This window comes from Ursus arctos, unplaced genomic scaffold, assembly GCF_023065955.2.
Source record: "Ursus arctos isolate Adak ecotype North America unplaced genomic scaffold, UrsArc2.0 scaffold_3, whole genome shotgun sequence".
Taxonomy (NCBI): Eukaryota; Metazoa; Chordata; class Mammalia; order Carnivora; family Ursidae; genus Ursus; species Ursus arctos.
Window position 1 is genome coordinate 59005048 of NW_026622985.1, and position 23169 is coordinate 59028216.

General features: G+C 40.3%; 1 protein-coding gene across 11 annotated transcripts in view; it reads right to left on the reverse strand.

The window, feature by feature from the left end:
- The window catches only part of PDE1C (phosphodiesterase 1C), a 517847-nt gene that overhangs the window by 59579 nt on the left and 435099 nt on the right, over window positions 1–23169 (reverse strand). For all 11 annotated transcript variants that reach the window (XM_026508814.2, XM_048212794.2, XM_026508832.4 and 8 more), the window contains 5 exons: window positions 21812–21913; window positions 21118–21238; window positions 12118–12199; window positions 8646–8766; window positions 6777–6952 (listed from right to left, as the gene is read on the reverse strand). In XM_026508814.2, coding sequence (XP_026364599.1) covers window positions 6777–6952; window positions 8646–8766; window positions 12118–12199; window positions 21118–21238; window positions 21812–21913 — 602 coding nt within the window. The remainder of the gene's footprint in view (window positions 1–6776; window positions 6953–8645; window positions 8767–12117; window positions 12200–21117; window positions 21239–21811; window positions 21914–23169) is intronic.

Below are 23169 nucleotides of genomic sequence, written 5' to 3' on the forward strand. Positions count from 1 at the left end.
GGCAAGGATAGGATCTTTTAAATGCTCTCCAGATGATTCTAACATGCAATCAGGATGGACGAGCACTGATTTAAATTTTAAATGTTTGCCTTTCAATATTTTCTGACATTCTGCTTCCCAACAGGATGCATTTATACTTTACAATGAAAAGGTAAGGAAAGATTTCTTTACAAAATAACATAATTATGCAAATACAGAGTATAATCTGTCTTCTGACTTCTACAGAAAGAGTAAGAGAATGCCCTTGTGGATGTTGAGACGGCATTCTCAGTGGACTACAGGGTCACAGAAGGCCCCCTGGAATGTTCAACCAGACTTCCTCTCATCTCCCACAGTGCCCTGAGGACAGAGGTCAAATGTCATCTCCACCGCCGAATTCCAATGCTTGGTACAGCGCCTGGCACATAGCAGATGTGCATGGAGTATCTGTTAACTAAATGAAACTGTGCACAACGGCTATGATTGGGCCTATCTGCCAATGAACCTGACTTGTGCATATTCCACCATCTGTAATCCAGACCTGGATATATATATACAGAAAGTTTATATACAGAAAGTATATATACAGTTTATATACAGAAAGTATATAAACTCTAAAGTCCTATGCTGGAACAGTTAGCCACTTGACAAATGCTGGTTTCCTTAACCACTAATACAGGTGAGTAAAAAGATGACTGTACTCACTACACAGAGAGGAAAAGTGAGGGGGAAGAGAATTTTCATTCATAGTCAGGTACCAGGTGAAATAATTCATGGTCCCCTCACAGAATCCCCACTATATCTGTGGCAAACTTTCAACCTTCGAAATATCCGCAAGTTAAAAGTAACTGATTAAAACTGAAGGTGTTAAATTCTGGTTTGCTACAGAAGAGCATAAAATATTATCTGAGTAGGAAAAATTCATTTGACAACTGAGTCTGAACAATTTTCTATGGAAAATCTAGCAAAAAAAAAAAAACTGGGAGAAGGTACATTTTAGAAACAAATCTGTTTTTGCTCAATTGCTACTGATACCAGGTAATTAATGATTGACTGGTGAATGGCAGCTCTTATGACCTCATACTCAGACCTTAGGTGAGCCTGCCCCACTCTGACTCCTTTCCCTGTGGCAATTGTGCTGCCCCAGGTGGCTCTGCAATGTTCTTCAGCTTCTCTACTTCCATCTCGCCTTGATTCTTTGAAATATCTGCTATTAGGGCGACCAGCCATCAGCACCCAGTGGTGCTACCCAAAATAAATAGACAAAAACAAGCAAACATGGAAATAAGAAAAAAAAATGGACAGGAGGTATGTTTGTGCCACATATTTTCAGGGTGAAATTATTAATATACATAAACCTTTCTTACAAAGAGAAAAAGTAGGCAAGTGCACAATAAATTTGTATGTGCTACAAGGTTCCGAGGATAATATTTATAGAATTAAACTTTTGAGCTCTTAGTTTTAGCATCCATGACACTCTTAGGCTTCTAGACTAGTGGAAAGCAAATGTCATGGTTCAATTTCATTTCCTTTTGCTTCCCGTCGCAGACTATATGTGGTGATTTGACTCACAATGAAAATGGCCCAAACAAATGCAAGTTGGTACAGACACTCTGGAAAACAGTGTGGAGGTCCCTTAAAAAGTTAAAAATTGAGCTACCCTATACCCAGCCATTGCACTACTGGGTATTTACCCCAAAGATACAGATGTAGTGAAGAGAAGGGCCATATGCACCCCAATGTTCATAGCAGCAATGTCCACAATAGCTAAATCGTGGAAGGAGCCGAGATGCCCTGCAACAGATGACTGGATTAAGAAGTTGTGGTCCATATATACAATGGAATATTACTCAGCTATCAGAAAGAACGAATTCTCAACATTTGCTGCAACATGGACGGCACTGGAGGAGATAATGCTAAGTGAAATAAGTCAAGCAGAGAAAGACAATTATCATATGATTTCTCTCATCTATGGAACATAAGAACTGGGAAGATTGGTAGGGGAAGAAAGGGATAAAGAAGGGGGGGCGATCAGAAGGGGGAATGAAGCATGAGAGACTATGGACTATGAGAAACAAACTGGGGGCCTCAGAGGGGAGGGAGGTGGGGGAATGGGATAGACTGGTGGTGGGTAGTGAGGAGGGCACATATTGCATGGTGCACTGGGTGTTATATGCAACTAATGAATCATCGAACTTTACATCGGAAACCAGGGATGTACTGTATGGTGACTAACATAATATAATAAAAAAACATTAAAAAAAAAAAAAGAAAATGGCCCAAACAAGCAGCTAATGAGTTAAGGTAGAGCCAGGCAGAGCAGAGCCATCACCATCCACAATTCTCATTCCTCTTGAGAGCTCGTTCTATCCCACACTGAAGGCCTATGCATTCTGGGAGAAGTACATTGATTTCTTCATTCAATTTCCCTTTCTAAATAATGGTTTATAGTCTCTTGGTTAAAAATGGTATTGAACTAGTTATCCCCTGATATAATTTTCTGAATTGCCTACTTACTACTTACAGAGAGAGGGAATGAGAAGGAGAGAAACTAACAGAAAAACAAACAACCAAAATATTATACAAATTTTGAATAGTTAACTCTTAGTTATATACAAAAACAACAACAACAAAAATACTTCTATATATCTAAGGACTCAGAAGGTGTTCACACAGGATCTTTCTAAAGATGGAAGCCAAGAAGTTCTCCAGTTGACAGAAAACTTCAACCAGTATTAGAACCTCAAGAATGAGGAAAATATATAAATGATGTGCAATAAAACTAGTAAATCTCAGTGTTAAATAAAAATAATTGTTGTTAAGCTAGATATAAAACTTTAAGCAAATATTAAAAGTAATATTAAGGTTAAGTTAATTACAAAATAACAGTTTACTTATAATCACTTAGATTACAAATCTCATGGTATTTCAACAAAAACTGAGCAATTTGGAGGAAATAAATAAAAATTCAATAAATATCTCAGCATTTGCAAAGAGTATCATTATATACCATTTCATATTTTCATTGATAGACACATAAGTCAATAAAAATGTAAGGGTAATCTCTGGTAAAATAAAAATAGTATGTATTTAATTATTTTTAAAAAATATTTTGTATTTATTCATTTGAAAGAGAGAGCACAAGCAGGGCGAGAGGCAGAGGGAGAGGGAGAAGCAGACTCTCTGCTGAGCTGGGAGCCTGACATGGGGCTTGATCCCAGGACCCTGGAGATCATGACCTGAGCTGAAGGCAGACACTTAACCATCCAAGCCACCCAGGCGCCCTCAAAATAGGATATATTTAAAAAGACCATTTACAAAGCTAGCTAGTGGGTAGGGGGATGGGCAAAATCGATAAAGGGGATGAAAAGGTACAAACTTCCAGCTACAAAATAAATAAATCATGGAGATGAAAACTACAGTATAGGAAATATACTCAATAATACTTTAATAACGTTATATGTTGACAGATGGTGACTATACTTATTAAAAAAAGAACATAACTAAAAGGCATATGACAAAAATTTAAAAGGTGTATGACAAACTAGATAGGGCAGAAGTTGCCAAGATATTTTGTCAATTGAAGAATTAATATTATTATGAAACAATAATAAAAATATAAACATCCTAATGGGAAAAATGAAGGGGGGAAATATAGGGAAATACCTCCCACTTCTATTGGAAGACATTAGTTAAAAAAAAAAAAAAAACTTTCCAGAGAGAAATTTGATAATATGTATCAAGAGCTTTACAGTTTTTCCTCTGACAGAGGAATTCCACATCTAGAAATTTATCCTAGATAAATAATCAGAGGTAGGCTCAAAGACTTGAATTTGTATAACAGTGTTATATATAATAATGAAGAACTGAAAACCAAAATGTACAGAAATAGAGGAAATGCAGCCATTTAAATCATACTTTCTAAGAATACTCAGTATCAAGACAAAATGCTTAAAATAGGAATAGTAAAACAAAATATAGGACAATACAATTCCAATTTATGCAGAAAATTTTTACTTATATAAATATATATGCATGATAAATAAAATTAAAAAGAATTATATCAGAATTTCACCAATATCTTGCTGAAGAGGTTAGGAGTGACTTTATTTTCATATATATATATATATTTCAGCATTATAACCTAAACACATATTCTTACACCAGAAAAAAATGTTTATGAAGTATTAAATACTGAACAAAAATTGATCAATATTGATCACACTTACAAATTATTATACCTACACATCTTTGGAAATAATAATTTTCAGCCCTGAGAGCTGTTAAGAAATATTGATTTTACCTTTTCTAACGACTATGGGTTCTGGTCTAGCTAGCTTTGCATATCAAGTTGGTTAATAAAACCAAGACTTTAGATCCCATTCTAATCAATTTAATAACAACATATATTCAAGTGCCCCATGCAGGTCAGGCTTTCTTGAAATCACGGTTTTCTGGTAGAAAAGAACAATGAGCAAAACGGCCGGCATAATCTAGCACAAACTGATCACTAACGGGAAAAAAGACATAAACTGCATCTCTGAACACCACTGAACTAGTCCACAGCATTCCTGGGAGGCTGAAAATGTCAGAGTATCAGAGATAGGCTGGTATTTTTACCACCATCTTCTTAACTCTGCATTCAAACCTCTTTCTTTTCCAATTTTTTTAAAGTAACTGTTATGAGTTATCAGGCACTAACCACATGCAGGCTCCGTTCTCAGTGCTTTACATATTTATTTCTGTTCTTTGCATCAACTCTGTGATGTGTATTATCATGCTCACAAGGTAATTTTCTCAAAGAATCTACATGAATCTGTCAAAGAGCACAGTACAAGGAGGGATTCAATTCTCCATTTCCCCACTAACAGAAATTTGCTTTGATATTCAAACTATCCTCCCACAAAACACATAACCCAGGCTTTGCACCTCTGTCCATCCCCTTTCTCCTTGTTCCCCATTTCAACATCTCCTGCAGGACCCAACTTCAGGCGTCCTTGAAGGCCTGGCTACAAGATGCCTTCCCAAACACCCTAAGCAGACTTAGGGACAAGTCCTTTTATGCTTCCAAAATAGCTTAGCCATATCTCAATCAGCATACCTAACATTTTGTAATTATTAGCATTTATTTATGTCATTCTTAAAGGGACAATTTTCCCCTGGAAAAGAAGCCATCTAATGCTCCCCTCAGTGATTTGTCTCAGAAGGTAACTTAAGTAAGCCAGATAACTGTAAACAAATTATTTTGAAGTACCTCTTTAGACTGTGTGTTGTCAGGAATTGGATTATCAAATGTAATGAGTGTAATTGATTATAAGAGAGTGCTTCTCTTTTGAGATGATGTAGTAGCCGCCATTGCTTGCAACGCCTGCCAACAGGGAGAATTTAAATGTTTCAAGCATCTGAATAGACTGTGAGAGGCTACATTTAAAATATGGAAGAGGTGTTGGCTCCATAGCTCAGGGTCCAACATCTGTCCCGAAATGATAAGGGCCCAATTATGCCTTAAAAGCGCCATAAATATAAACCCTTTGCCCCACCTGAAACGAGCAGCCACTTGGACAGGATTTTGTGGACAAGCCACAGTGGCTGGCATTTAAGTAACTGCAACAGTGAGGTCTCTTCTCTGCCACCCTAGAGGCAGCCCCTGATGTATGAGGGGCTAACCGGGCCAGAACATGTCCTGCCCAGCCACTCGCACACTTCCTTCAACTTGCCGTGTGGATACTGGTGGATGAAAGTGGTGGGGTTGTGTTTGAGGATAAAACTCTCCTTTCTTGTCATGAGGGTCTGGGGCCAATGGGTGACGGCGACAAGCACAAATCCTTGACTGAATTTCCCTTCTTTCCTTGAAGGAAACTCTGTGTTAATGCCTCCTGCCCTCAGGAGACAGCGAGCTCTGAGGACCAGGATGTCTGTGATTCATCTCTATACTCTCGGCACATAGGAGGCATTCGGTTGTTGTTAACAAACACTGTTGTTGAAGGCTCACCTCCACAAATCCCATTGGGGTCAGGCCCCTCAATGAGCTCCAAGAGCCACCTGTGTTTGTGTCTCTCCATGGAATCCGGCGCCACGGTATTGTACCCTTATCTCAGGTACGCGTTCCTCCCTAGACTACAGGATGAGCATTTAATATGTATGGATCGTGTAGTATGTGTTCGAGAAACATGAATACATGTATGAGCAAATGGATTTCAGTCTTTTTTATTTATTGTAGCAAGAGTCATGACTTTTCTCATCTGAATTTTGATGTTGGCCTCAGTGAATTTTGCCTCCAAGTTACTTTCCTCTCAGAAGATCAGCTTGAGTCATGACTGAAGAGAAGCTGAGAACATGAAAGGAGGCTAAAGATGCGCGCAAGGATATTAAAGCACCTCCTATCCCAACGTAACGGCAGAGGTGGCTACTGGCCAGGCTTTACTTAGATAAAGGAAGAAATTAAGGCCTCGTCATTGTGTCACATGACATGAAATGAGAATGACAGGGTGGTCTCCAGAAACCAAGAAATAACAAGACCCATCCGCTGCAGGATCTTAATACCAACAGGAGGGATTTAGTCATATAGCACAAAGGTCATGCTGAAGAGGGGCACTGGCGGTCTGCCTCATTCTGTTACGCACTGAGTGGTACGTAGAATGAAGAGCGAAAGATGGTGGATCCTACCATTCAGCCATTTGAATCCACGTCCTGAGGTTGTGCCTCATGTGTAACAGCTATAACTCAGGGGTGGCAATGCCTTGTTTTCTAAGTGGGTTTGGACAGATCTCCTGGAAGATTCCCCAGTGGCACATTACCTTTGGGCACCTTGGCCCTCCATCTCTCCCGATTGATGTGCACCACTTCAGTCCAAGTGGCTTTAAAACTCTTGTAATCAACGGGGATGACAGCACTGTTGATGGGGGCGCTTCCTTCTGAGCCAGTGCTCTTCACACCTGATCGCTTTGCGTCTGCGGAACTGATGCTGTTCAAACTGGAGGACAAAAAGTCACACCAAAGGGGAAGGTTAGTGTTTAAAAAAATGTATGCCAATGAGCGAGCTCCAGAAAGGAGTGGTTCACACTCCTTAAGTTGTGTTGTGAAATTCCTGGGTCCTGAAGTTTGCAATTCTTATTTTCCATATGTGACAAATGGGAAATTCTATATTTTCAGCAGGTAAAAAAAAAAAAAAAAATCAAGATTTCAGCCTCCTGAGTATCGCTATTCCCCATAATTTTTCGCTGCTGATTGATATCCTCTTATTCAATAGGACTAGAATTCCCTCACATGAATTCTCTGTCTTCAACTCTCTGAAATTAACTAATTTGAAACTGGGCTTCTACTTGGTTCCCCAGTGTACCCACCTACTTCCACACTGACCATTTTCCAAGTTACCCAGCCACTTGACCTCTTTCTCTCCAGCTCCAACCTCCCCACTCCCCCGTACTGGACTGCCTCTGACCCAGGATCCCCAAGGCCAGGGTAAGATTGCCTTATGTTTCCGGGAAAGCTGAAAAGGCACAGACACCCTGGAGATTGCGGGAAATGAGTCATACAAAAGGCATTTGTTAAATGAATATTACTTCAAGCTTTAAACATGGGCAACTTTGCATATATAAAAAGTATCACCTTCTGGGAAACTTGAAGGTCTCACACGCTTCCAGGTTGGCTAGCACAGTGACTGACATGAATCCAAACCACTGACAACCACAACCAAGGCTCACTAGATAAGCAGGATTCAGCCCAGTGCTTGCAGGGCTGCGGGTCAGGGGACTCAGGCAGAAGGCTTTGGTCCTCCTTGTCAGAAGTCGTCCCTGGGTCCATTCACCTGGAGCATCTCAGGGATCCCACCCTCCTCATATTCCCTTCTATTTACTCCCTCTCTTGCTCTTTTCTTTTTTTTCCCCATTAATTTCCTTTCTCTTCATTCTCCTGTATAACAAAGCCCCAGGTTTTTCATGGGCAAAAGGGAAAGGAGAGGCGGTACTAGCAGTGGTACCGCTAATAAAAACTAAGTGTTAGCACTTCCTCTGTGCTTGACCCTGTTATAAGGGCTTTATGTAGACTAAATAATTCTAATCTTCCCTCCAACCTAGGAGTATTACAACCTACATGGGGAAACTGAGGCCACTCAGTTGGTCTGGCTACCAAGTAATGGGATTGGGATGTTTAACCTGGAATCTGACTCCAGAGCCTGCTACTGATCTGTCCTCAGTATAATGAAGTTGTGTCAGAAGTGATTTAAAACTTTCAGGTTCTTTTTCCTTCCTCCACTTTATTCTTTTCATAAACCTAGAAATGAAAGTTTCATTTCTTCTGAGAATTCTGATCAGTGGTACTTTCTTTTTGCAGTATGGGGAGCAAGGACTGCCTGGGCCCAGGAGGTCAAAGTGCTGTGATGGGTGCTGCCACGAGCAAAAGCACCAAGAGAGAGAACGGGGTGGAGGACCAGCACTGGAAACCCACCAGTCATGGTGTGAATCTTGGTCACTCCCTTCCAGGCCAGCCTGGGGAGCACAGACAGTTCAGCTTCCACTCCTCTGAGAAAAAGAAAGAGCCAAACATCTCTCTTACAAGAGAGGTAGGGGCAAACATCATTATGAAATACCCCCATCTCTACCAAAGGAACAACTGTGTCCTCATGGACAGGCCGACCTGACCCCCGTCCTTCAAGTGTCTCCACTGACCTTGAACGCCTCTGTCCCGTCCCGCCAGTTTGGGAGGTTTCATCAATGAAAGGACTCACGATCTTCTCAGTCATGTCCGTGAGCACAGTGAAGGTGGGTTCCACAATGAAATCAATAAAACCTGAAGAGAGACGGCAACGCTTCAGAGGAACTACAAATTCACTGGGCCTTTCCGTATTTTCCTATGGAAACTGATGAATTTTATCTTTCTTTTAAAGTTTATCCACAGAGGAGCTCAGGATTACATTAGGAGAGAGGAAGTTGGTCTTTATTAATTTAACATATTCCTGGAGTTGAATATGGGTCAGTTCCATTTCTCCTACATAACTTTCCTATGACTTTCTAATAGCTAGCTCAATCTAGTGATTAAGAAACACATATTCAAAGCCCACTCTGCAACAAATGCTGTGGTCGGTGCGCATAAGAGGCAAAGATGCAGAACACAGTCTGCCTACCCTCTAGGAGTTTATAAGAGAGATTAACTGCGCACAAAAATGACCCTGAGAGTATATGGAAAGGGCCAAAGGAGAAGTCCGAAGAAGGCCCCTGGGAAGGTAAGGGAGGGAGGATATTTTCCTTCCCACTGAGAGGCCTGTGAACAGCTTTGTGGAGGTTGTGATGTTTGAGCTGAGCCCTAAGTCTCTTCACCCTAGGTAGAAGGGGTGGAGTAGGCAAAGTGATGAGGATAGGAGAAAATACAGGGTGTGCCCGAGGAATGACTGGGGCGTAAGGACTTTTTTCTGGAGTTGGAGAGGGAAAGCTCGGGAAGGCAGGTAGTCATCAGCTCAGGGAGGGAGGCTCCTAAGGGTCTGGCTAAGAAGTTGAGTGGGACCTAGGCAGATACTAGAAGGCCCTTGAGATGTTTGGGCAACATCAGTTAGATTTTTTAAATGTTCTTTGGGAAAGTTAATCTGGCAAGATGGACATGAGGGAAGAGAGCAGGAAGGTCTGAGGCTGGGACAATCATTTTAGAAGCTGTTGTGGCAGCTCGAAGGAAAGGTAAGGAAGGCAGGATCCAGTGCCATTGTAAGGTGGGGATGTCATGGAGGCACAGGTGCCAGCACCGTGGAGGGGGGTGCTGCCTCTAAGTGGGAACTGTCAGAGACCTCCCACAGCAAAGCAGAGAACCCAGGGATGATGGGGGAGCTGAGGCTGGGGAAAAGAACGGGGGCTCAGTCTTAGATCTGCTGACTCTGAGGTACTGGGAACACATCCAGATGGGAGAGCAGAAGCAGAACTGGCAGAAACAGGGCTGGAAATTGGGAGAGGGGTCAGATCTGGAACTGTGCCTTTGAGATATCGCCATGTTAGGGAGATAGTTGACGTTAGGCTAGAGTCACTGTCTCAATGGCTCAAAAATACCTGGGTGTTCTGTGACACATTAGTAGAAAATATATGCTCTGGAACTACTGGTGGCAGTTCATTACACAGCCACATGAAAGCTGGAAGGAAATGAAATACCAATAAAAGGAAATATGGTGTTTGGCGCAAATGCTTATTTGGTTTTCATGACTGAGGTGGGGGTGATCTTGGCATTTAATGCCCAGCAATGAAGGATGTTAAAAGTCCTACAATGTAATTGGCAAAACAAGCATTGTCTCAAATACCCATAGTATCCTGTAAGGAAACACCGATGGTCAACTTTGTATGCTAGTTAATCGTGGTCTAATTTTATAAATTCAGCTTAAGCTGAAACTGAATTGTTTAATGACACTGTTTTCACCTTTTTGCTTTCACACAAGTGAAAGTCAACATGTCCAAACCAGAACTGAACCAGTTTTCCCTCCAACCCTTATAAACAGGACCAGGGTCCAACCACTTAATCTGGATTGCTGCCTTCACGGTAGCTTTGCGTCCAGCTGAATACTTAATATGCTACATGCCACCTCTCTCCTGGAGAGTCTCCTTCCTCCCTCCATTCTGTCACCCCTCATCATTTCCTTGTAATCCTGCAGAAGGCACCCAGCTGATTTCCTTGCTTCTAGTCTTACTCAAAACCCTCCCAGCTACCGATACAGAAATCGTTCTAAACGGTGATTGACAAGCTCTTCCTGTAAAGGGCCAGATAATGAATATTTTAGGTTCTGTGGGCCAAACCTATGACAGCTCCTTAACTCTGTCACGGTAGTGTAAAAGTAGCTGTAGACAATACGCAAATGAATGAGCTTCGTTGTGTTATAATAAAACCATTTACAGGACCACGTGGTAGGCTAGATTTAGCCCACAGGCTACAGTTTGCTGACTCTTATTCTAAAGCACCAATTTATATATTTTTAAATCTTACTTAAAATTCTTTAGATCTGCCCTGATTTTTCTCTCCAGACATGTCGCTCGCTTCATCCTACTCTCTGCCCACTACTCTAGCCATATGGAGCTGTTTGTAATGCCCTGACCATACTAGGCTGTATTAAATTTCCCTGCTCAGTATATGCTAATCCCTTATCTGGAAGGCCCTTCCACACCCCCATTACATACCTCTAACCAACAACACCATTTGCCTAGATAACACCTACTTATTTCTTAAGCTCCAACTCAAATATTACCCTTCAACAAGTCTTTCTAACATACACTCTGTTCTGTACCCAATTGCGCCACGTACAAAACTCTAACTTAGCACTGTAACACTCAAATCGATTTTGTTTTCCTAACATCTTGCCTACCACCCAATACTGGTTCAATATCTTTGGGAGCAGATACCATATATAATTTGTATTTGTGTCTTTATAACATCTATTTTAGTGCCTAGCAGTACCTTGCGCCTAACAGAAACTCAGTATATTATTATGAAAAAAAGGACCGAGTACTCAAAATACAAGTAGAAAAAAAATCAGTAAATCCTTGTTGAATTTATTTTTTGAATGATTTCAGACTCTCCTAAGTGACGAGCACTGCTGATATTTAATTTATGTGTGATACTGGTACCCTCTCTCATATCTGAGGATTTCTGTAATGCACATATATTATGGTTATTAGCAGTACCAAATAATCTTCATCAAAAAAAAAAGGTGCTAAAAAGTTTCTAAAAAGAAGGAAACATTTAAAATGAGCCATTCCTAGAAGTAAGGTCATCCAGGAAATGGGACTGTCCTGGAAACAGGGCCAGAGGAAGCATCATTGAGGAGAAATGCCAGGGAGACTTCCGGTATTGCATGCAGAATGGGGAGGCTGAAATAGAATGGGCTTCTTGCCACTGATTCTTGTCATCACACTGGAAAGTTGAGGCCCCTTTCACTCTTGGTGGGGAATGATAGAGACAGCAGAGCAACACTGTCTAATCTTCCCACCAGCCAGCCACATTCCAGGGAGCAGGATGGGGAGAGCAGCTCCGTCAACCCAACCAGCCAAAGCCACGAGCACAGCACAGCAGAACGGAGCCAGGTTCCCAGCCAAAGAATCGCTGGGAGCATCTGATCTTACTTCTAGGCACCCCTCTCTGTTTTTTCTTTCCATCCAAAGGGCTGTTGACACATACCCACTTGCGACTGAGCAACCATCGTTGACTTTCGATCACACAGAGGAGAAAAAGGCAGCCCCAGTTCTGCTTCTCTGTCACCCTAGAAAAACAGGAGGTCATAGTAAATTAAGATCAACAGGCAAAGTTGCCCAGATTTTATCTAGCAACTTCAACTGCCACAAAGGCCACTGGTCTTTATTATAATTATTACAATTACATTATGAAAAAAGTCCTTTTGGGGCCTGCTCCTCTGTATAAAAGACACCAAGAAACTGAAGCCCTCTGGGGTTCAATCATTCCCATCCAACTGCAAAGGCACATGCTGTCGTATAGAAACCCTCATCAGGCAGCAATAGGTCCCCCGAGGAAAATAAGAAAAGCCATTGCGTCCTGTGGCCGAGAGCCAACACCGCAGTCAGAATTCCTGTGTGTTCACGATTTGTCGTGTCGATCTGTGGCCTTTCTTGAGCCAGTGGAGCCCCCCCTAGTTGTGGAGAGTGTCCAAGACACAAATTAAAACTGGACTGATTTGGATTTATTTTCCCAGTGCTGCTACCTAACGCTACACACAACTGGGATAAGTGCTTCCAGGGTCTTAAGCACAGGGCTTAGTCCATAATGAAAAGTGGACCAAAAAAGAAACAGAGTAAACAACTGCCTGTGTTTCTCAAGTTAGACGATAATAATTCTCTGGTCAATATATTCTCAATCTCACCATAAAGCATCACTAGAACAAGGAAGAACTATGGAGAGTCTAAATAATGAGGGAGAGGATTTTTGAAAACCTGCCCGAACTAAAAGCTCAATACTTTAGTCACACACCTCGAGGAGACGGAGAACATGGCACCCTTCGTACAGTAGTGAAGTCGAGCTGACTCCTTTTACTAGGATAGAGTCTGCTCAGGTTAATGGCTCCTGACCTTGGCTTGAATTTGGCCTTTCTCCCTCTAGCTGTGTGATCACAGGAAGTTTATTTTTCCTCTCTACATTTCAGTTTTATGTTCTATAAAGTATGGAATAGTAACCCCTATTGCGTCAGGTTATGATGAGGATTAAATGAGACATATATGTAAATAAACAAAAGAACTATCATTGTTTCTCTAATATTAGGTGTCTTAGGTATCTCTAATGCTTAAGTCAAGAGTTGAGAAACGTTTAGTGAATGTGTTGTATCAAATCCACTCTGATTATAATAAATATTACCAATAAATTGATAGTACATAAAAAGCAGTAACAATATTCAAAAACCAGACTGGGTTCCCAAACTAAATACTTTTTCTTTCTAAGGCACGTTACCGAAGAGAAAAGATGCTGGCTCACACACATACACACACACACACACACACACACACACACACACAGAACAGCCACTGAAAGGAAGGAAAAGGAATGGGCGTCTGAGGAAGCTGAACGGTGGGGTCACAATACATGCCGGGGACATCCAAGGGCCTCAGGAACAGTCCTGAAGTGGCTCAGTTCCTCTGCACACGTTCCTGTTCCCGTGGACACAATGGCTCCTCTCTTTCTGGGTATGCCTTGCTGAGGACTACACTCTCTCTCAAGTGACATGATAAAAATAATACACTCCTGGGCTACTTCTTCTTGGGCAGGATGAAGAGAAGGAAGAGTAATTATAACATAAACTGTTGTGGTGTCGATGGTTTAGCAGGATGGCTCAGCTAAAACAAATAAAACCCACTCTTATTCCCTATGAATCAGGGATACAAGTTGGTTTTTTGATACATTTTAATGGGGGTGGTCGAGAAGAAGAGGTGGCGAACACTAACCCCTGGACTATTAAGGCATAAGCATTAATTTGGATTTTATTACTGAAAAAGTTCAAGCTATTAAACAACTTCTTTTTTTTTTTTTTTAAAGATTTTATTTATTTATTTGACATGACAGAGACAGCCAGCGAGAGAGGGAACAGAAGCAGGGGGAGTGGGAGAGGAAGAAGCAGGCTCATAGCGGAGGAGCCTGACGTGGGGCTCGATCCCAGAACACCGGGATCACGCCCTGAGCCGAAGGCAGACGCTTAACGACTGCGCCACCCAGGCGCCCCTATTAAACAACTTCTTATCTCATGGATTTGTCCATACCCACATCTACACATCACTTACATCTTCTGGATTTAATTGAGCTGAGTAGACTCAACTATTAACAGTCTATTGTAAAATAGTGGTCAATGAATTTCCTTTGGAGGATAGATACATTTATGAATTGGGGAAAAATGTGCAGAAAGTAATATGGAAGGATGTACTTCTACAGGTGAATTCAACTTGACTGAAACAATATTATATGACTCTATAACTACTGGCCCGTTGGGAATTATTCATATCCTTTCCTTTTACTGAAGATGTCAGTATTTTTTAAAAAGGGCAAAAGTCTCAGCACAATGGATTTTCTTTAAACTAACTCATTTTTTTTTCTTCCAGGACAATGCAGAAAAATAAATATCATTCCTGCCATAGGGGTTAAAACTAACAAAGTCATGCAGTCAATCTGCAAAAGGAGCACAATGAATTTTGTTGAATGAATGAAGAGATGAATTTGATTAGAAACACTCAAGTTCCTTCGGCTACGCAGACATTTATGACAGGCAAGCTGGGGGAGCAATTAGAGAGTGAGCTGTTCATAAAGCCTCCCTCCTTTTCCTTTCCTATTTCCTGTCCCCACAGCTACACTACATTTCCCAGGATCTCTGCCAGTTAGCGCTGGAGAGTAAAACAGGAGGAGAGGGGATGTATCTCCGCCACACTTCTGGCATGTAAAATCTCCTCGGCCTACTTCTCCACGTTCTTCCCTTTTTTGCCGGCTTGATGTAGACAAGCAACATGGAAGCCATGTAGAGTCTGGGTCTAAAATCACTGCCGATTGTAAACTATCGGCCAATCGAGAAACACTTGTCCTGTGCTTTACACGACTGGGTAATAAACTTCCATTTTATGTGTGTCATTATTCATTTTGGGGTTTGTTACGGCAGCTATATGTGAGCAACGAGCCAATCAAGAAAAACAAAGATTATTTCCACATTGGAAGTTCACAGGGCAGGTGGCATCCCAAATGAGTCTTTTCAGATAGAGTGAAGAAAAAGTATCTGATTCGAGAGTAACAAAAGCATCACACACACACACACACACACACACACACACACACACACATCACAGTAACGTACACTCTTCTTTCCCAAGGCAAGAAGTTACAAATAGGAGGTATAAGAAAATTATTGTGATTTTGGATTTAAGATAATATAGTAAAGACATCTGTGTCTTTTCTTCTCAGAAATTATCCTCTCAAAACAGGAAAGCAAGAAACAGAAACACAAATGCTAGGGAAAACCTGTAATCTCAAATCAAACTAGATGGGGAACGGATGACAAATGCTGTGAGTATCAGAGAGGTGGTGACGTAAGATCCCCAAAGAAGGTCCACGGCTCCAGATCTGAGATAAAACTTGGCAAGCATAGTTCTCGTGGTTCTCTCTGGTGTGACGAGGTACCCTGGACCCTATTTAGTCCCTAGGAAGAGTAGAAAAGGAGACGTTGAATGAGGAAACACATGGGCATGGCAAGAGGGTGATGGATGGCAGAGTCTGAATTGTGAGCATTCCTAAAACTGCTGCCTACTGCTGTCTGGGAAGAAGTAAAGATTAACACACACACACACACACACACACACACACACACACACACCCCACGTCACAGAAGCCTCATAACAAACCATGAAGAATCTCTGCTAGTGTAGAATATTGCTGCTCTGGTTTCTCCCTGGCACGTATCTCCTGCAAATAGTCTAAAAATAATGCCTTTCATCCAACGAGAGTAAATAATCATAATCATAATCATAAAATGAAGAAGGAGGAGGAGAAAAATGGAGGAAGACGAGGAGGAGGAGGAGGAAAAGCAGCACTACCATCACTACCAAAAAATAACTGTAAAAAGATATTTCAAGAGAAAAAGAAAAAAAGGAAGAAACAAACAAAATTAACAGATAGGAAACACCAAAAAAACCCAGTGTCACCAAGTGATGCCCAAACATATTGTCATGAACAGAAAGAAATTCCTGAAATTATCAAGAACAAGGGCGCGGGGAAGCAGCAGCAGGAGCTAGTAGAGCTCAGGAAAGATATGGAAGAAGAAAACAGAACCATTGCGTAAAGGAAGGTTGCACTGGAAGCAGCACAAACAAGAGTTGTTCCTGATGAAAACACATTAAGGGGCATGGAGGTCAGGAATGTAAAAAGCAGGCCAAACAAAGACCTCTGATCAAAGAGTTAAAGCAGATTTAAAGGAAAAATACAGACATGGAAGAGAAAAGAGAGTCAACGTATGAACTCTTTTCCCTAAAGAAGACAACTTAACAAATGGAAAAGGAAAGCATTCAAAGATTTAATCAACGTAACTTGAATCTACAGAAGAAAAGAATATGCCAGGTCCCAAGAAAAGCTATTATAGAACAATCATTATTGAAATATATCCTAGTAATGTCAGTGGGCTTCAAAGATGAAGAAATAATCCTTTAGGGCACATAAGCAAAAAGATATATCACCTAGACATGAAAATAATTACAGAAGGGCCTCCAACCTCTCCAGAGCAATATTCACAGGTAGAAGACATTTGAGTGAATCTAAAAAAGGCCTCAGGGAAAGAAAGTTTGATCCAAAAAAAAAAAAAGTCTTACCCAAGCAAACTATGGCCCAAGTATAATAGCAGTAGAACAATAGGCAAGTACACAAAAAACGTGGCTTCATTAGCTCTTCTAGAAGAAACTACCCGAGGAACAACGTTGACCAACCAATGGATGATCAACCAGGGCCAGAGTACCAACACTGAGCAGAACCAAGACAAGAACAACTAGAAAATTATGCTCTTGCCAGATATGTTTTCTACCTTTCTGAGTAACGTTGTTTAGGGTGTATCTTTTGTAAGCAGCACGTAGCACATGCCATAGAATGCCAATTTAAAAACACAGGACAATTTAGAAATGATAAAGCCAACAAATAGTAACAAGGAGCTAATTATGTTATGGAAAGGAAAATGAGGAATGGTGTTGGGAGGTAATGAATAAACACTGTCTTTCTTATCTGTTGGGGATAATATATCATTTAGACCTGATGTATAAAATAATAGAGCTATATTTAAATAATAAAGGACAGACTATGAAAGTTAAACAAGTTAATAAAACCTACTAAAATTACATGCTGGGGAAGAGGAGAGAGGAAAGAGAAGTTTACTACTTTTTATAACAAGGAGGCCATAGATACTATCTAAATAAATAGAGGATGTAAAATTTTTATTATCAAGTTAGCCACCGGAAGAACTAAAAACATAACATAAAACTTCCAAGTCATCAGAAGAAATAAATACAGAACAAAGCAGATGGCAAAGCCAATATAATGAACTATTTCTGAAGAAGCTGTAAAAACAGAAAGTATAATATAAAATATGATGGCACCTAAGATCAACTATTCCTGTCATTTCAATAGATACGAACATAGCTGATTTCAAATAATAAAAGAAAAGAATCTTAGATGGCCTCATAAAAAACATCAACTATATACAGTGTTTAAAAGGCACACCCAGGGGTGCCTGGGTGGCTCAGATGGTTAAGTGTCTGCCTTCGACTCAGGTCATGACCCCAAGGTCCTGGGATCAAGTCCCACATTGGGCTCTCTGCTTAGCGGGAGCCTGCTTCTCCCTCTCCCGGATGCTCCCCTGGCTTCTATTCTCTGGCAAATAAATAAATAAAATTAAAAAAAAAAAGGCACACCCAAACCAAAGTATCTCTGAAAGGTTAAAGGTAAAAACCTGTGCAAGGACAAGGGTCATATTCTTAAAATGAGTCAAATTTGAATTCTAGGTAAAAGCATTAGATGAGGCAAAGAAGCAGGCTTTATAATGATAAAGGGTATAATAAATTATGATGATCTAATAGTTATGAATATCCAGGAGCCAAATAACATAGAATCAACATTCACACTATGTTGAGAGAGAGAAAAAAAATAGAAACGCCTGTTATCCCACAATAGATCAAAATTTTTCAATGATATATAAAATACCTAAATGACATAATTCATAAGGTAGATGTACAGGGTATTGTTTGAATTCTATACCCTGCAAGCAGAAAATAAATCTACTTTTCAAGAGCAGTGAACATTCACAAAACTGATTATACAGTAGGTGACAAATGATTCACAATAAAATCCAAACAAGAAAAAATTCTTTGATCAAATTTCAATAAGCCACAAGTTAATTACAAAACTAGAAAGCAAAAGAGCCCACCATTGGAAAATTATATAAACAAATACCTCTATCTGAACCAAATCTTGGGTAAAAGAAAAATCTACACCAAAATTACAGAATATTTAGTAAGGAATGATTGTGAAAAAACTGTGTATCAGAATCTATGAGATTCATAAGAAAAAGACAAACTCTTAGCCTTATATCTTCTAATACTAAACAGGCAGAATGAAATAAGTAAATTGAGCATGCAAGGGAGGGAGTTAGCAAAAGAACAAAATAAACTCAGGCAGAAGAAATGAACTAGTAAAAATGAAAACTTCAATTAAGGTATTATAAAATAAAATAGAAACAAAACAATCAAATGATCAGACAATTTCACAGAGAAGCAAGGAGAAAAACACTAATACATGAAATGAGAATTAGAAACGGGGAAATAACCACAGACACAGAGGATATTAAAAGAATTGTAGGGGACATTTGCAAAATATAAAAATAAACAGCAATATAAAGGAAATGAACCTCAAGACTTTCATAGCATGTATTTACCGAAGAGGCAAACTTATACTTCTTTAAAGTCAATATTTCATTGAGCACTCCAAGGCCACAGCTTGGATTTTGTAAAATATGGTTATAATACTGGAGATGTAACTTACTCTTTTAGCAAAGTATGGAGGGTCTGCTCTATCGGCACTGATGCTATGCCCTTATTTTGAATTACAACCCAACTTCCAAATGTAATATTTTCAAAGACTCTCCAGTCCCATTGAGATTTCCCATTTGAACTGTCCGATTTAAAATCTATAGTTAAGAGCTGAGGCAACATTTCTCCTACATGGGTTACTTACAATGGCTTATGGCAACTGGGTTAAAATATAAAGTCAATAAAAATAATTTACTGAATCATAATTACTAAAAAATAGTTCTAGTCCAGTGAGCTAACATTCCATTCCCAATAGGCAAGAAATTCAATAAGGTTATTTTCACATTGCCTCTAGCACCTTTTCGTTTAATTCAAGCATATGTGTATGCAAACAAGGTTTCCTTTATGGGAAAAAAGTATGCACATATTTAAGAAATTTCTCATATCCACTCACAATTAAAAGAAGGAATCACTTCAATACCTCAAACTTACACGAATTAGCTATCACCTACATTTGGCTATAGATTAAATACTCCCAGCCACAGGGGGTGTTATTACACAAGCAACATTAAAGAAAGCATATGATAATGGGGAGTGGATATTCACGGAAAATCCTGTCACTAATATTAGAAAAATAGCTTCCGGGAAAATGGCGGAGTCATTCTTGCATATACAAGGCCCACCCGTCCAGCTCTAGTTCCTTGCACACCACTGGGTTCTCCTTGAGAACAAGTCTGAGAGACCAAGCAATGACTTTGCAAGGGGAAAGAGCCACATGCCGAATAGGGTACCTGATGGTATATTCACATAACAGCTTAGGGGAGCATGTGTGTGTGCAGGTGTTGATGTGTACCCCTAGACAGTATAAAGGAAGTGCAGAACATTTAATGCCAGAAGGACCCTAAGGAAACATCTGGCCCAACCGTCCCCTAAATTCCCCTCCCACCCCTGCCACCACCACCTCCTAAAACACAAGTCACAGATCATTGGGAACTAGAAGAGGGATTTGATTAGTCCCACGAACCAGTTGGAATAAAAGCTCCAATAAAGGGTCTTCTGGACTTTGTTGAGTATGCTGTTGACTCTGGTCCCACCTCGTCACTAGATATTGTGTCCAGTTTCAGAGGTAAAAACACACACATACAGATGCTTTCTACAATTTTTCCATTCAAACCAGAATCATAGAATAAGAGTAATCATAGGAGTAATTTGCTTCCAAAGATAAGAAACCACTGAAAGAGCCTATCTCTTGTCAGTGTAGGGGACAAAGGTGAGACCAGCATCGTGACTAGCGTTCCGTGCAGTCTCACAGGTCTCCCAGGCCATGACGTGAACCACCCTTCAGGAAGTAACCAGAGCAACTGAACTAACTGTATGGTGTGAACTGGCTATAATTTAGGCCCCACAGCCTGCATGTCACCTTGCCTTCAATCTTAGGACCTCATGTCTTAAAGATGATGTTTTAATGTTGGCAGCTCTTCTTGGGAAGACACCAGTTTTGATACCATGTATTAATTTCCCGATTTCTCTACTTCTGTGTACCTTTTTTAAGATTTAATTTTAAAGCACTGCCTACTCACTAAAGACTCTGGCTACCCTTGTAGAAAATACAACCCTGTGTTTTGGGATGTAGTCCGTTTAAACATAATTGAAACAGTAGCTTCTAGTGATTTCCTGTCCACAAACTGCCACACCTCACTTTGGAATTTGACAACATGGGTTATCTGCTCAAATGAAACAACCCAATCTATTATGACAGATCATTATGAGTTAAAGATTAATATCTTAATCCCACATGATGATGCAAAAGCAGCCACCAACTGGTCAACCCATTAGAATGAGGAGTAAAAGGGAAAGTATCCAGGTGACATTTTGACAAAAAAATTTTTTTTTTTCCAAATGGAGATGCATAGGACAGAAATACCATAATGTTCTGAGAACCAAAGTTTAGGTAAGAGTCAAACATCACGTGACCAAGAGGCCCGGAAATTTAAAAAAAAAAAAATGAAAAACTATCAACCTTTCCTCCCCAAAGAAAATGACTGTGATGCCAATAGTCTTATGATAGCATTGCTGAAATATAAAACTCAGAAACTGTCTAGTGCTGACAGCCCTGAGGAGTAGCACAGCACGATACCTGTCTGAAGAATTCCTCCAAGAGTGACATTGTCCAGCGATGGTGGAGCTCCCATGCTTTTGCGGGATGGCTAATGTCTGCCGTGTGCAACATCAGGGATAATGCTTTCGGCTTTTCAATTCTACAAACCCAAAGGACCCAAACACATGAGGACCTAACTTTCAGAACCTCAATAAGAGTTTTTAAAAATCATTAATTTCTTAATCTTATCCATTCTCCCGTTTCAAACCCCATGTCAGCTGAACTGGGGGGAAAGCATTGTTTATCCTACAACTGGGATATTCATCAGCTTAGTCCCCATGCTTATTGAGCTGGACACCTCATAAACGGACTCAAAACGATTTCTGGAATGACTGCATCATTCAAAAAGACGACAAGAATCTAAGAGCCACTCAGTGACTTTTATTGCCCCTGTACTGAGTGAATCTTTGATTACTTAGTTTCCCACAAAGAACTCTTTTAAATTCTTAATGGGGTGGGGAGGGCAAATTGTTACTGACCCTATTATTTATTTCAACCCTGATGAAAATCTATCTGGGGTATGTACAACTGTCTGCTCTCTCCTCCACCAGCCCCCCTTCCTATGAGACCATTCAATGAGCTCCCTGAAGGGCGTGACTCTAAAGGTGCAACAACACAGACAAGGACCAGTTCAAAGCCCCATAAAAACACATGATGTCACAGGTCCACTCACGCTTCTGGTTGTTGCAGAGCAGCCTTCATTGCTTTGATTTGCTGGAAATGACAGGACATGTCCGTGGCCATCACCATCTCAATTACCAAGGTCCGAAACTCCCTTTCAGGGACACCCGGTGGAGAGAGAAGCATGGAAGTAAAAAAAAAAAAAAAAAAAAAAGGAAAGTAAAAATTCGTTTATATTTTTTGCCACTTCTAAGCAAAATCAGTTAATTAGTGGTGACATTTCTAATCAACTTGAGCCTTTTAGGTGGGCTTTTTTTTATAATGAGGAATAAGTGAAGGTTAAGGATTAAGGAAATCATTTATTAGGAATATGACATGGGAACGTACATATCATTCAGTATGGCTTATTTCTCTGAATCTTTACATAATGGCTAGAACAAAGATATTCAATGAACAGCTGATCATTTAATTAAAATATAAGTGCTGTTTGCATCGCAGTAGATTCAGAACTTTGTAAGGATTGAAATGGTTTTGCCTCTAATCTCTGAAACACCTTGACCTATATTTATAGCTACAAAGACTTGCAGGCTTGCTGTATACATCACGATGTGTGCTAAGCACTGTCAATGGATTATGTCGTTTATTATAACATTAACCAAACCATGAGGTATACTTTATTATCTATTCTCTAGAAATTAGATTTTACAACAGTATGAAGGGGTTAAGAAACTTACTAAATGCCATACAACTAATATTTGTGTCCATATTCAAACTCAGTCATGCCTGAATTCATTCAAAGACACACAAAGTCATTTAGGCAACAGAATTAGGTACCCATGATTTGTTCTGAGTGTCAAAATAATTTCCTTAGCAAGTTTTGAAAGATTTGTAAAAGAAGTTCAAATCAAATGGAAGGTGAAAAATAAATGTTAAATGAAAAAACCCAGATTTAAGAAGCTAAGACAAGGGGCGCCTGGGTGGCACAGCGGTTAAGTGCCTGCCTTTGGCTCAGGGCGTGATCCCGGCGTTATGGGATCGAGCCCCACGTCAGGCTCCTCCGCTATGAGCCTGCTTCTTCCTCTCCCACTCCCCCTGCTTGTGTTCCCTTTCTCGCTGGCTGTCTCTCTCTCTGTCAAATAAATAAATAAAATCTAAAAAAAAAAAAAAAAAAAAGCAGCTAAGACAAAAGCAACACAAGTTTCCTAAGGTAACAAACAGCAAGTATTTCCAAAGTGCCTACAATATATTTGAATCTCTGTGCTAAGAAAAAAAAGAGAGAAAGAGAGGGAGAGAAGGTGGGGAGGAGAGAGAGAGAAAAAAAAGGCAAAGGAGGAGTAGGGGGGAAGGTGAGGAGGAGACAGGGGATGAGGAGAAGGAGGAGAGAGAAAGGGTGCCATAAACATTTCCAGT